The 15,623-nt window shown below is 42.1% G+C and overlaps 1 protein-coding gene across 21 annotated transcripts in view; it reads left to right on the forward strand.

Annotated features, from left to right (window-relative positions):
- The window catches only part of AKTIP (AKT interacting protein), a 20,709-nt gene extending 5,503 nt beyond the window's left edge, over positions 1-15,206 (forward strand). For 5 of the 21 annotated variants that reach the window (XR_014514127.1, XR_014514132.1, XR_014514134.1 and 2 more), the window contains 10 exons: positions 2,005-2,122; positions 2,744-2,949; positions 5,908-5,972; positions 6,056-6,156; positions 9,267-9,355; positions 9,453-9,551; positions 10,286-10,393; positions 11,977-12,037; positions 14,115-14,869; positions 14,911-15,206. Coding sequence is in view for 9 of the 21 variants with exons in the window: in XM_083451955.1 (XP_083308081.1) it covers positions 2,081-2,122; positions 2,744-2,949; positions 5,908-5,972; positions 6,056-6,156; positions 9,267-9,355; positions 9,453-9,551; positions 10,286-10,393; positions 11,977-12,037; positions 13,130-13,276 (918 nt within the window). In the remaining 12 variants the exon portion in view is untranslated. Of the gene's footprint in view, positions 1-2,004; positions 2,123-2,743; positions 2,950-5,907; positions 5,973-6,055; positions 6,157-9,266; positions 9,356-9,452; positions 9,552-10,285; positions 10,394-11,976; positions 12,038-13,129; positions 13,292-14,111 lie in introns of all 21 variants that reach the window. The other 16 variants (XR_014514131.1, XR_014514133.1, XR_014514136.1 and 13 more) reach the window with 7 other exon arrangements.
- Positions 15,207-15,623: the final 417 nt, after the last annotated feature.

Here is a 15,623-nt window from a genome sequence, read left to right on the forward strand (position 1 = left end):
TGTAGAAGATTTCCTTTAAAAAGTGGGCTATAAAATAAAAAAAAGTTTTTGTTGAGAAGTGATCAAATTGGTTCTTCTGCATTTGCATACAAAAACCTTCTGTAATGTATCTGGTAGAGGCATACTGTATTCAGTTTAGAGATCAGCTTTAGGATTGACATGTATATATGCCTCATCAGTTATGAATAATTTAGCATTTACATTTTTAACAATTCACCTTGGTGTTGATATATAGATTTGGATTACCACTGTGCTCTTGCTGCTGCTTCCCCTGGGAAATGGGGAAACTGGGTTCCACACCTATTAGCTGATCAAATCAAAATTATATTGGAGTTTTCATTAGAGATGTATGAACTGTTGTGGTAAGAATATAGTTTTTTCCATAGAAAAGGCTTCATGGGATACAAACGCATTTGCATATCAGCTGGGGTATATTTTAAGAAGGGGGTATCTGGAATTGCCATTGTTGTTTGGTCTTGAAAGCATGACATTAATGGTTGATCAACACAAAACTTTAGTTCAGCATGGGGTGCGTATCAACAGCAGTAAGTACAGTGGGCCAACTTGCTTAAACAACATAAAGAATACTTAGTTCCAGCAAGATTGGCTCATGTATGTGAGGCCTCATCCGCTCTGTGAGCTCTGTGACCCAGGAAATGTTAACTCCAAGTGCTGATGTAATAGGTTTATCTTCTAAGTATACTTCTTAATTAAAGATACAGAAGATTACTAGAAGAGTAGCATGCAGCAATGGCAGGACATGCTATATTCAGATGCTGAAATCTCATTTTCCTAATGCTAACTATTCAGGAAGTTAGAAGAGTGGTAACATCTACACCATTCTTACTTTCTAATGAGCGCAATGAATTTGTCCTAAAACCCTTCAAGTAACCATGGGTCTATTAGATGGGACTAGAAAGAGATGTACAATAAGGTGACACTTGTGTCTTTTACTGTTCCTTTGAAGCCTGAGTTGCAGTGAGTCATAGTATACTGTAGTAGATTACTTTGATAATCTATTAAGGGAGAAGTTTCATCCAATGATACATGAGTTGTTCCCACTGACAATAAAAATGCTACTTGGCCTCTACTGCTTGTTTTCCTGAGGGTGCAACTACATGTTGCAGTTAAAACACAAGGTTCCTGAGTCCACACCATAATGCGATGTGGGGTATTTGTGAGAGGGGGTGGTCTTTAACTCTTCCCCACCTGCTATATTTGATCTGCCAGTGTTGCTTTTCGAGACTGCTGCACATCATTTGACTCCCTCTCTCCCTCCTCCCATGTTCTTAAACCAGAAATAAGTAGGGGGGGCAGGCTGCACCCCCTGTTCCTGTGGCTTCTGATCTTCCCTTTCAAGTGCTCCACCCCTGCATTTTTGTCATCTTGCCAAACAATGTTTTGGAAATATGTGTTTCCTAAGGTAATGCCCTGTGCTGCCTTGTGGAAGCCCAGCTGAGTATATCTGAGAATCGAACTTTGTGGTTGACCCTGAGCAAAATTGTATAACTTGAATGCTGAAATTGCACACATAACAACACCAACACCAACAACTAAAACAACTAGAAGTTCCTTTCTCTGCCAGAGCTTTGCAGATGGTTTGACTCATGATAGCAGCTATAACCAAAAGCCCTTGGTTATACAGGTTTTATCTGGATAGCTTGGGAAGGGCCGTGGCATACTTGGTGCTGTCTGTGAAAACAAAGGTGAGGTTACCTGATTAGGTCCTACTTGTTTTTAACAAAATATTCTCGAGTGCTTCACAAAGATAGATACCGTGCTAGTCCTCTCGCTCAGCTCCAGTAAAATATCACAGGTAAAACAACCTGTTCAGTGGCCATGAAACCGTGCTGCAATCTTGAAAGAGAATTGGGAGGGTATGTAGAGACTATTGACAAGTGGTTTCGGTTGTATAACATGTTTGGGGTGTCTCTTAATATTTGGGTGGAATCACAATATGACCAACAGGACACTGATTTGGTAACTTCACTTTTTTGTTTCTAGGGCAGAAGCTAATCCCAGAAAGCTGGCTATCTGGGTGGCATAGCAGATTTACCACCCTCTACTCGGAATACACGTTATGAACCCTTTCTGGAGCATGTCTACAAGTTCTACACGCAAGGTGGGGTGTGGCTGACTGCAAGGCAGGCCATTTTGAGTTGATGAAATGTGTGCTATATGACGCTCTCCCCTCCCCCTTGGGTTTTATTATATTCTGAAAGAGTATCCAAAGGATCTTTAAATAATATATGCTAATCGGAAACCTGATGTGGATTAAAAATTACCATCATGGGATCCACTAGAAAGGAAACTTGAATGCAAGAAAGCTCAGCTTAATGTTTCAGTTGAACTATAATCACAGGCCTTCTCAGGGTGACCTTTCTGATTACATTTTCTCCAAAAGTGGGGATTGCTCACAAGAGATTTTGGGTAGTAGTTTAAACAGATCATCTGGTGAGGCAAATATATATGTGGACCATTTTAAAAGCATACTTGGGTGTGTTTCTTAACTTGTGGCCAGATCTCAGCCAATTCCAAAGTTGACAGTAGCCAATTTTATATAATTGCCAAATTCAACTAAGCAATTGGATATATCATAACTGTTTTGACTGGCAGGATATCTTTTAAGTCCTCTGTTCAGTACCCAAACTGGAGTGTTAGTGAATATGAATTGGAGTGCTGACCATTGGATACAACTGGAACAATTATCCCCCCCCCCCCCATGTTTTACATTTTCTAACAGAGATCTGAAACAGAAGAAAAGGCTCTGGTTGGCGAGCTGAAGAACAGTCCTCCACGCACCACTCAAAAAAAGCAGCTGCCTTCGATTCCCAAAAATGCTGTGCCAATGACCAAGCCTGCTTCACCCGCCCTTTCAGCGCAGTCTACAAATGGGACACATGCCTCCTATGGACCTTTCTACCTAGAATACTCTCTCCTGGCAGAATTGTACGTTTTTGTGTGTGTTTTCGGTTCAGAAATTCCTTATCAATGCTTATTTTTCCTTATAATAGTCTGTTGAGGCCAAAAATCAATGTTTAAAATAAACAATGTGTTAGCTGGTTTTGCATGCTGCATTCACTTTGGTGGCAAGTGAAGTGAGGCAGTTTCCTGAGGGTTGATCTTCTGTGCAGGAGCTGAAGAGGGATTCTTTGAGCAGCTGGAATTATGTGGCATTTGTTTTCAAATGCTCCTTGAAAGGAGAGCTGCAATTGGCCAATTGTTAATATGTAGTATCTTTTGAGGCTAGTTATTTATAGACTCAATATACCGCACAGTGAACACAGTATCTAGGTGGTGAAAGTAACACATTCATAAAGCAGTGTAAACATACTTAGTATCGGTAGTGATACACAATAGCCAAAGGTTGAGCTATAGGTCAGAAAAAGCCTGTGTAAACAGAAGGAGCGCCTGAAGCAAAGTAACCAAATCATCACCATCAAACCTTTTATTGGCATCACATAAAACATCCAAAACAAATCAATACAGAATTACCACTTCCCCAGTGGCACAAAACATTTGCTAAAAGAAAGTAGGCGGAGCAGTCTATCGTCACAAAGTAACCAAATGTGCTGGCTTAATAGAATGCAAATTCCCTTCCATTCTTCAAGGTTTGGGGAACCGTTTGTCCTGCTGTCTTTATTAGTTGCTTTTAAAAAGTCATTAGGTCCATTCCAGTCTTTTTCACACTGCATTGTGCCCAAGGGATATGGAGTGGGACTAGGCAAATGAAGGGGTAACACTATGCCACATAGGATTTACCTGGGTGATTCTCATTCAGTTCTATGGGACTAAGTCAACAGGCCACAAAGTAGGGCACAGTTCAAGGAGTGCAAAACTTGCCCCTGGCAGTAGGGGCCCAGGCACTCACTACAGGGGCCTCTCAGTGGAGAACAATACGTTGCTATGTGCAAAGCACTCACATAGATGTATTATGTCACCAAAGTCTCCTTTTATCTGGCCCAGCTGCACATCATAACTGGTAGTTCATTAGCAAAATTGTTGAAAAAGAGATGGAGTTAATAGCAGTGTATTTCAATACATGAGAGGGACAGCACTATATGAATAAGAGTGGATCTGTGAGATTCTCTCTTCCACTGTGTGTGAACTCTTGTTATCCTGTAGTAGCTTTTGCTCTTGTAAAGATGTCTGTTGTAAGCTGGGACATAGCAAAAGGGCAAGTTGGATTAAGGCTGCCTTCTGCCTTGCTAGCTTACAGCTGAATGTGTGGAGCCCTTTCATAAGTTGTAGAGCTCCCATGTGGATCTCCTTTGCAAAAATTGCCAAGTCTAGTGGCTATAGTTGTGAGCCTGCCTTTAGACGGGGAGACAAGCCAGCTTAGTAAACGAGAGTGCTTTCCTCATGCGGCTGTAGAACCTGAACCAGGAACAGAAAATGAGTGTTATAAGCTTGCAGAGTTTAAATCATTTTCTGTGATTCAGGCTTTGCTGGGGGCACAGCTGGTGACGGGGCTCATTATTGTTCTGTGGGCAGGCTTTGTTCAAGTAAACAGGCTTGCATGCTTCAGCTACTGAAAAGCTTGTTGATGAAAGCTTATTTGAGACACACTTGGCAAAATGCCGCCATGGCCATCGCTTTACTGTCATAGGATGGCTGGGTAAAATTCCATTCATTAAATGCTGTGGTGTTGGGAACACAACTCTCTTGTTTTCGCAGTTGTCTTTCAGCAGAAGTGAAGGCTTGGATCTCTTCCCTTAGGACTGTAATCTGGTCATGTTATGTAATGTATACCAGAAACTGTGGGGGAAAATGATCAAAAGTCATCCTCCAAACACGTGTGAACTTTGTCTGTAGCAGCCAAAGAGAGCACAAAGGGATAAGCTTCTGTTTTACTTATCTGATGCATTCATTGTTGCTGTTCCTATAACTTCATTCAGTGTGCTGCAGGCAGGATTAGAAAGCAGTTTTATGTATCTACCCTTTACCTGAAGGTCACAGGGTAGAGACATACATAGTCTAAACCAAAATCAAACAAGATTGAAACAAATGCACTTTGTTTACAAATAAAATCTGCAGGGACAGAAATTAAATTGTCCAATATACCCCTCCCCAAATGCATCAGTTACATCAAAAGCCTCATCCACTAGGAAGCTTCTTTGTGTATCTGAGTGATGGAAAGAGAGATTGACTTTAGCCTTATGGAGTATGCTTGCTTTGTTGCATTTATATCCCGCCTTCATTCTATCATAGAACTCCATGTGGCATATATGGGGATTCCCAGTCTCCCTTTCAGATGCTGGCCAGATTCAGACCTGCTTAGCTTCATCAAGGTTGCTGTATTGCCTGCCTTCGGAAACGATAGCCCTGCCCCCTTCCCACACTTGCATTTGTGGTTTGTTCTCATTGCTGGCTTCTGTCTTGATGCCTGCTTCCATTTCTGTGCCTGTCTTTTACTCTGTCCAAGTGAGTCCCTGAAGCCAATAAAATAGCTGGCTGTTTTGGTTTATTACAAGCTTGCAAAGGCCTGTCTGATATTTAAAGTGCATTTCTGTTGCTCTTGCAAGTGGGTTGAGTGTGGCTGGCATTGATTCGGCTTCTCTGATGTCAGAAATAACCTTCTTGCAAAGCCTTGACTTGTACTGCCTGCTGGTTCAGGGCAATGGGGAAACATCCAGTCCTGAGATTCACAGGCAACTCTTCTAGATAAATTGGAGTGCACTTTGGCTGTGCACATGTGGAAGGGGAGAGGCTTTCAAGTCAGTGTCTTCCTGTTGCAGGTAGGCTGACTGGCTTCTGAACGTTTTTGGTGGTGAGGAAGAAACATCCTTAGCTGTTTAAGTAAAAAGATCATGGGAAAATTCACTGTTTACTCTAATTGAGAGGCTTTGAGTAGGGGTTTGTGTATGCCACTTTAAACCTAACTAGATGTATTATGTTTCTTTACAGCACGTTGGTTGTGAAGCAGAAGCTGCCAGGTGTCTATGTGCAACCTTCTTACCAATCAGCATTAAGTAAGTATATATCTCGGGTTTTCTTCCTATAGCAAAGCTATTTATTTTTTACATCTCATCATCTTTCTTTTTTTCTTTTGCAGTGTGGTTTGGAGTAATATTCATAAGGCACGGGTTGTACCAGGATGGTGTGTTTAAATTTACAGTCTACATCCCTGACAACTACCCAGATGGTGACTGCCCAGTAAGTATCAGTAGGCTGAAACGTTCATCATTTGTGGACTTACTTAGATGGCTGTGGGGCATGTGATGTTTCTCTTCCAGTACAGGACTTTGCTCAACAAGCTAGACCATGGCGGAACAGGCAATTCTGGTTTGCATAATAAATACTTTGCATTTATAGAGCTCTTTTAAAACATTCAGGAGTGCTTCAAATATGTTATTATTGCAGCCTTTAAGGTAGATCAGTATACAGTGGTGCCCCGCAAGACGAATGCCTCGCAAGACGGAAAACCCGCAAGACGAAAGGGTTTTCCATCTGCAGAGGCACTTCGCAAGACGAATTTCCCTATGGGCTTGCTTCGCAAGACGAAAATTGACAAAAATTTTCGGGTGGGTTTTCCGCTCCAAAACCCCTTTTTCTGAATCGCTAAGCTGCTAAAAACATTTTAGCAGCAAAACCGCTAATCCCCCAAGCCTTAAAAAGCCGTTTTTAGCCCTTAAAGTGCTAATAGCGCTACTCCGTCAATGGGCTTGCTTCGCAAGACGAAAAAACCGCAAGACGAAAAGACTCGCGGAACGGATTCTTTTCGTCTTGCGAGGCACCACTGTATCTCCATATTGCTGGTGACAGCTATTATTATTTAAGGGTTTGGGTTTTTTTTACTCTGCATTCACCATAAGGTCTTAGGGAAGGTTACAACAATTTTAAAATCAGTATTAAAATCTTTTAAGGAGAATGGGGTGGCTGATAAAATACATATGCAGGCCGAGTCTTTTAAAAGAGGCCCTGTGGAACATGTGTACTCTGTATCCATGAGGCCTCTTTTAAAGGACTCACCCTGTAATAGTTTGCCTAAGGCCACCTAGTGCATTTGTGGCAGGAGAGATTTGAACCATTCTCTTAGCTATTCATATGACGCCAACTCTAAAGCTTCCATTTATTGTCAGCAGAGGGCAATTTCTTTCTTCTCTGGTTGTACCAAGTCTCTGTTCCTAGCAAAAGAGATTGTTTCAGATTCAGCTATGAGATTTAGTTATCTGTAGAAACATCTGCCTGCCATAGCTTTGTTCTCTTAGTTAAATGATTGGCCACATCTGCTGTGCACAGTTATGTTTTTATTGCTTTCGGAGATCTGCTTTTAAAATCAGACTTCTTGGATTAGACAGCGGAACGTTCTTGTTTACCAACTTCAGTTACCTCTGTTGGCTCTGGCAGATCTCAAAAGGCAAGAGAGTCAGCCAAGCTTGGACGTTTTTATGGCAATGGGCAGAGCAGCTTTTGGCAGAACACAGTGGTAGAGGCTACTTTAAGCTTTAAAGAGAAATTAACAGTGCTTAAATTTAAAAGGCATTTAAATATTTAACATGGTATCTACTAGGAGTGTGCATGGTCAACAAAGTTTGTCTCTTAACTGTGTCACTGCATTAAAAAAATATTGCGGTCTGTTTGAGTTGCTCTGTGCTCCTCCGCTTGATTCTGTTATTAAGTGTTCTGAAAGTTGATGATGATGATGATTAATTAAGTGTTCTGGGCTTCACTGAATAAAATGAAGCCTGATTCTCTGTTACTTGCTCCCCGTACCCCTCCACTAAGCCAATCCACATCCATATGACCCACCAGCAGCACATTTTAGCCAATTGTAAATGCTTTTAGATTAGGTGAGTGACCCCTTAGCCAAATGGTATCCACAAGAAATTAAAATAAAAAGTTTTTTGACCAAGTACCATGTATGCCCCCCCCCCATTCCTAATTGTATTGCCCCTTTCTATGGATATAATTGTAAGCTGCATTGAGAACAAATTGTAGCTGAAAAGTGATGTACAAACTAGATTCAGTTCTGGTTTCCCAGGAAATGCAATGCAATAGTCATTTATTTTAGTCCTTTATATCCCACCTTTCAGGATACAAATCCTCTTGTGATACCTTAACACAAAACATTAAACTAGTTTAGTAAAGCATTACAGGCTCATTCACATAGGACAGATGATTGATCGCTTTGTCAGGGGACTGGGGAGGTGGAGAGAAGGTGCAGCTGAGGCAGGCTCTTTACCTACCTGGAATTCAGTGTGCTCATGGAGAATTGTGCCTTTTGAGGGCTTGCATTCTCTGAAGGTACATCTCTGCTCCCTGCTCCCCCCATGTCATTTAATTCATTAATACAGTGCCAGCCCAGAGCTGTCTTTTCTCTAGCTACCTACCACATTTGCTGAAGCCATCAAAAGCAGCAACACTAAGTGCATTTCAGAGGCTAATTCTAAGAACATGCTGTTCAAAAGCAGTTGTGGAACCACTGCAGAATTTAGTTACATGTAGAAATATCTCCTGCATTGTGCTTGGATACAGCTCCACTCAACATTTCCCCTGCTATGTATATGAAGCTTTTTTTCCTTTTTAATAATAATAAATAATTTTATTATTCATACCCCTCCCATTTGGCTGGATTTCCCCAGCCACTCTGGGTGGCTCACAGTATATATATGAACATACGAAAATATCAAACATTAAAAACTTCCCAGTACAGGGTTGCTTTCAGATGTCTTCTAAGTCAGATACGGTGGTAACTCGGGTTACATACACTTCAGGTAGTACCTCGGCTTAAGAACTTTCCCTCAGGATGAGCACAGAAATTGTGTGGCGGCAGCAGGAAGCCCCATTAAATAAAGTGGTACCTCAAGTTAAGAACGGTTGCGGGTTAAGAACATATCTCTGGAACGAATTAAGTTCGTAACCCAAGGTACTACTATAGTTGTTTATTTCCCTGACATCTGCAGGGAGGGTGTTCTACAGGGAGGGCGCCACCACTGAGAAGGCCCTCTGTAGCCTTGCTTCTTGCAGTGAGAGACGCTCCTTCAGGTATACTTTTTAAGCTGCCTTAGGAAGGCTTTACCCTGAAAGGTGGCATATAAGAATAGGCACCCTTTCATGCTGCATGTTATCAAAACGTTATAGAATATTGTTCTAGGTTTGTAACTAGTTAGTTGGCTGAGCTACATAACAATCTCTCCACTGACCAAAGAGGGAAGCATTTTTAATGCAAAAGGTTAGTTCTGCATGCAAAGGGGTTACTAGCCTGCCGGCTAATCTGTAAGGTTGGTTATCAGCTTGGTTTTAAAGTCTCCTTTGTCTTTCAGCGCTTGGTTTTTGATCTTCCCATCTTCCACCCGCTAGTAGATCCCATCTCAGGTGAACTGGATGTGAAAAGAGCATTTGCCAAGTGGAGGTTTGTGTGATGTTCTAGAATGCAAATATTGAACAGAAGTTATGTCTGGGTGCTTCACTAAAGGTGCTGCTGTGGCTTTCTTGTGCTTCTCCTAAAGGCGAAATCATAATCACATATGGCAAATACTGATGTATGCTCGAAGGGTCTTCTACAAGATTGACACAACCATTCCTTTGAATCCTGAGGCTGCTGTGCTGTGAGTTACTATCAGGGTTGAACTTTCTAGAACTTCTCCAGGTTTTCTCACAAGTACATGGGTATTACCAAATGTCATGGATTTTCCTATATGCATCAGTTCCAGAATTGTTTTTTAGCTGCAAGTTCCTAGAATTGGCTTCTGACATTTAGGCACACATATGTGAGGGGCCAACCTGGACAGGAAGATAGTTTTAGTGTGGTGTGGGTACATAGCAATTTATTCTTCCTCTGCACTTGTGATGTAATGTGTCCTGCCCTGTAACTAACATCGTGCATTTGGGCAAAGAGCTTTGTGCTTTCCTGATAGTTGATAGCTGGGAGGTTGTAGGTATGTGACCTTTCTCTATTTTGCATTGGCTGTGGCAGCTTTCCTCAACCTAGTGCCTGCAGATAGCTTGGACTACAAATAAGAGCTGGAGATTATAAATGCTATAGTTCAAAACATTTGGAGGACACCAGGTTGGAGAAGGCTTGCTGCAGAACAGGAGGCTCACAGTTTAGCCTAATTATGCCAGTTGGGTGGAAATGGCATTTTGTCTGGGCCTTTCTCTTGTCTTAGCCTTGGCATTGTGGCTAGCCCAACTCTTGATATTAAAGCTTTCCGAAAAAATAAGGCACTGTTATCCTCTGTGGATAAAGGGAGATTACAAATCTCTGTTCTTCATGCATTGATAAGACTGTTCTGATTTCATCTAATGTGTCTCCTTTTTTTTGTCTTGGTTTCTCTCTTAGATATGACAAGGATATTCAACTTTTCAAGAGTAAGGTGGTTGACAGTGTGAAATTATGCAGCAGTCACTTATTTGATCCACCCAAAATAGAGGATCCCTATGCAATTAGGTAGGAAATTGTACTACAGTTGTAATGTGGCATATCAGCATTCTCAGAACAGCATAAAGTCTTAAGATCAAAACACCTCTGCAACTTAAAGTTTTTAAGGTACTTGTGCATCAAAAAAATGAAAGTTAATGTGCTCCTATTCACTTCTGCAACACGTAAGCAACAAATACCTGTTCGTGCCATGCCTCACTGGGAGAGGCTGTTGCAACTCTGCTGTGGCCCCGGCAGGATGTCCCCATCCTCCCTTGGCTTTGGCATGGCAGGAAAAGGCACTTCCACCTCCTCTTGCTGCGCCAATTCCCAAGGACTCACCTGTGTGGCCAATCACAGGCATTATGAGGGGGTAGGGCTTGGGAGCAGAGCCAAGAGGGAACTTTTTCCTTCCTACCTACTCCCTGGGCATATAACGCTGACTGTGCCGGAGCCCAGGCAGTAGTCGGCACTGGATTCCCCTCCCTCCTTTTCAGGGAGTAAGATTTGCCTTAATTTTTGGAGGTATACCCTTCCTGGACTTTGCTATGGATTACATTGGTCAGTGTATTTGGGGCCAGGGATGAATGTTCATTGCAGAGCAATTGGAACCGTCTATGAGTTTTGCCTCCCTCATAGCAATTGTCACAACGTCTTTGTGGAAAAGGCATTTGGTTGGATCCTTAGTCCATGTAGGCAGAGGGTAGGGAGTCCCCCTGCTCTGCTGTCACAGGTATCCTCCTAAAGGAGCCTGGGGAGTCGTTTTATGTCCAGAAATTCCACTCAGGATTGGATGGGCCATGGTCCATTGGTGATATTGGCAGGTTGCCTGGATACGATGCACGTTGCAGGGTTAACCTCAGTCAACACCGTTTTACCATCAACCAGCAGACAGACTGGTTGATCTTGGGAGACGTACCTAATGCCTACATCAAACCGCCCAACATCTGCAGTCAATAAAATTAAGACCTTATTTTATTCCAACATGTTGCCCTCTCTTCTGTTGTATGGCTGCATGTGCTTTCACCTTGCCACTGGCTGCAGTGCTGCTGGGCCTGCAATGCATTCCAGACTCTTTTGTTGTGCTTGTTTGCAAACTGTGTTCTCTCTTTCCCTTCACCTTTCAGCTGGGATGACTTCACTGTCACAGCAGCCCAACCTTCAAATACTGTTTTAAATTAATCCTCTTAGCATAAATAGAATACATTTTGTAGCTGAAGTAAATTTACCGAGATCATCTGTTCAGCAGCATTCCTCAACCTGGTACCCTCCTAGATGGTGTTAGACTAATACTACTATTATCATCCCCAGCCAGCATTGTCAGTGGTCAGGAGGTATGGGAGTTGTAGTCCAAAATGTGTAGAGGGCAGCAGGCTGGGAAAGCTACTGTAGAGTGAATAATTACTTTGCCAATTTTGTTGTTCGAAGTGTGTAAGTTAGCACAAATACTTGTGGTGTCCCATAGATATACTTGGAAAAGTGGCCATTTTCATTTGTATTACTTTCAGACTTATTGCATGTCTCTTAAAACAAATTTCTGTCATACTATGGAGACATTTTATTTCAATTTTGGAGACCAGTTACAGGCTTATGTTCTTCTTATGTGTTAACAGTTTTTCACCCTGGAATCCAGCTATACATGATGAAGCTAGAGAGAAGATGCTGACCCAGAAGGTACGTAAGAGGGATTGAGCTTGCTCCAAGTAGTTGGATTTGAAAACAAGACATATGGATTTGCTATGAAACACAACTGATAAAAAGTTCTATGCAAATGAAATGTTTCTATAAAACCTCATCTCAGACGTACGTTGGCAGTATCGTAGTCCTAAAGAGTTAGTTGTGTCTTGTAAATCCGGTTGTGCTGGCCCTACAAAGTACATCCTGCACTTGGGAGGGAAGTGGTAATTGTGTTTAGCTGGCAGGCTGGCAACATTTTAGACATGTTTGGGTTTTCCTCCAGGAGGAGCTTAATCCTCCCACATACCTCCTTTGCCCAGAAGACTTTTTTCAGGGTGGCTTGGCTCACTGTTGGTGGTTGGCATTGTTGGGTGACTGCAAAGACCCATGTTCCTCAAAGAGGCCCCCTGCCAGCTCCTAGAGTCTCCTCGTCCTATTGGTTCTCTTTGCTGTTGCTGGCTTTTTCACATGCTCCTTCTGTGTGAGCAAGCGGTTAGGGGAAGAGTGCAGTAACCTCCACAAGCCTTTACTCTTTCTCTCTTGCATATGGTTGTGATTTAGAGAGGCAAGTGGCAACAGAAGTGGTGAGGAGGGAGTCTCTAGGAGCATCTTGCTCAAGGGCCCCGTAACTCCTGGGATCGGTACTAAGCTGGCTAATCTCATAGGGTAAGGTAGAAGTGACTGAAGGAAGAAATCAACAAGCTTTTTAAAAACAAACATCTTCCTTAAAGTAGCAAGTTGGCGTATCAAAGTTTATTGCGATAAAGGCAGGGCTTTTTTTCAGCCAGAACCCACCAAAGCTCAGTTCCAGCCCCCCTCAGGTGGGCGCAATTTCAAGAGAACAAGGGAGGTTTTCATGGTGAGTTCCGGCACATCTTTTTCTAGAAAAATAACACTGGTTAAGGGTACTATGCTGGGTTTTTTAAAAACCACATTTTCTGCTACCTTCTGCACCTAGAAGCCCTTCTGCTGGTTAGAATTCAGATGTTTATCTGGACTAAAGTTTCTCTCCATACTGCCACCACCCCATCTTCCTAAATAGGCTCATCCACCAGTCAAGTTATTAACATTCATGTTTATCATTGCTAGGGTTACATGTATGTCTTTAGAGTTCTGGAATTCTCTCTGGGGCTGGGAAGGTCTTATTTCCCAAAGCCCTCAGCAGAGCTGCTTCCACCCTCAAAGGCTGGACCCTACTCACTTACCCATTCAGACTGGTGGATGCACATATTATAATCAGACAGTGTTCAGGTAAGAGCCCAGACTGCCCTCTTCCTGGCAGTGTTTGAGGTGCATGTGGATTTTTTTGATATGTGAAATCTATAGGGAGTTTGTCACACTTCTAGATTTTTACTTACTTTATTTAAAAGCATTTTTCTTGCTCTGAAGCTGATTGAGGCTCCTCCCAAAGGAGGGTCAATGATAGGCCTGGACAATGTCCAACCCTATTCAATGAAAATAACATACCATTAAAACAGGGGAGGGGAGGGGGGAGAAATAACTATTGAAGCATTTTGCCACTGCTTCCTCTGTGGCTCACATGTACTTGAGAGAAGGTGGAGCTCAGTCTCCGCTGTTCCTGTGGCAGCAAAGGAAGTTTGCAGAATACTGCTACTTTCAAATCAAAGCCTTAACATTTTTCATCACATGCTCTTGCAAACATCTCCCTCCAAGATGTGTGGTTTGACTAGGAGGGAAAGGGTCTCTCTTTTTAGAGACTTACCTGCCTGTTGCTTTTGTAGGAAAGCACATCCTGAACTCACCTAAGGCAGCCAGGTTGGGCATATTCCCATGACCTGTACATACTGGCAAAGCTAACATGCTGGGAATGGGGATTCTCGCAGAATTATGCCTTCCCCCTTCCCTGCCCCCTTTGAACCAACCCACCCTCAAGATCTTTTTGAGAATCAGCAACATGGTGCATGAGGAAACAGAATTGTGCATGTACAGTTGCGTGCGTGGGGTTTCTTTTCAAGTATGGCTGATGTGAAGCAGCCCTTGCAAAACAATGGCATTCATGTTGAATTGAGAGTACTGAGTTCATCTTAATGGCACTCTTTCGTCTTCCTAGAAGAAGGCAGAGGATCAACAGTGCAAAAGCATGCAGGTGTCTGGCCTGTCATGGGTGAAGCCTGGCTCGGTTCAGCCTTTCAGCAAAGAGGAAAAGACTCTACCTACTTAGTTCCTGTGAATGAAGAAGCACTCAACACTTTCTGCTGGAAGAGGGAATGTAATGGAGAGCCAAACAGCAAAGCAGTGGCTTTCCTTCTTGACTTGGATTAGTAAAGAGTTAAATGGTAGCAATGACTCAAGTAAATCTGCTCAATGGGATTGCTCAGACTCTTCGTATTTTACATATGTTTTAACTGCAGGTTGGAAGTCGCTCTTAAAAAGGCTGGACTCCAGTTAGTGAAGTCCACCCTGGGGGTAACGAAAGCCTCAGGGGTCTAATATCTGAGGCTCTTCATTGGGTTACTTTTAAAAGCTTTTAAAATTTTCCTTCCAGGGGTAGGTTTTTTTAAAATGTAAAGAGCAGGTGCGAAAAATACTTTCCAGAGGTAATCTGTGTTTATGTAAACTAATATAGCAGAGTAAAATACTATATTTAAAACTTTTAAATGCATTGGTTTCTATTGTAAATACATTAGGATATGGAATTTGTAAATAGTTGGTTCTGATTCCTTCTAGCCCTTTTAGGGGCAGTGAGGCTGAGATTGGCATGTATGATGTGTATCTAATTTTCCTTCCTCCCCCAAATAGATATTGTCACTACAGGCTGCTTATAACATAACTTGTTCAACAATCTTTAGACCTACAACCCAATTGCCTGTAAGCATCATATAGTAGAAAAGTTAAATGGATGCAACTAGCAAATCTCAAAGGATTTTCAAGAAAATATATGTATATCCCTTTTCTTCTTGCGGTTTGCAGGCATCTTATACCAGTGGCCTTAAGATGTGTCAAAGTAATGTTAGAAGCAGCCTTAATTTGCACATTAGTCAGGACTGTAGAGCATTGAGCTTTTTACCACTAGAAGAAAAATCTGTGCTCTTCATTGTGCACATTTGTTGATTTAATAAAATCTGTAAGGAGAGCTAGGTTGGAGACTGACATGACTAATGTGTTAATAGTGGCATCTTAAAATAAAAGACCAATCATGGTAAAATGTGTCTTGTCACTCTTGTTCCTTGGAAACATTTCAGTTCATCAACTTCAGAATTAAACAGAAAGGTCCTTAAAATTTCGGTCTAATCACTATGGTTACTAAACATAGGTTGTCCCCAAGACACCTGTGCTATGAAGCAGGCTTGGCTTCTAGCACGACCAAGCATGCAAATGTGTTGTATACTGACTGAGGTTCATACCTGTTGGGTCCTGCAGGGGTACAGCCTGAGACAGTAGTTCCTTGGTGACAGATTACTGGTCTACTTAAAGAAAAAGGTAAGTTTGTTTATGCAGCAGTGGTTTTTTTTAATATATCCCTAAAGGGCATAGGCCTAGCAATAAATCAATATCCTAAGATAAATGCTGGTGGAAGTTCTAGAAACTATTAGTGTATACATATGTGTTAGCTGGTCAACTA

Source organism: Podarcis tiliguerta (genome assembly GCF_965153285.1).
Source record: "Podarcis tiliguerta genome assembly, chromosome: 8".
In the NCBI taxonomy this organism is placed as follows: Eukaryota; Metazoa; Chordata; class Lepidosauria; order Squamata; family Lacertidae; genus Podarcis; species Podarcis tiliguerta.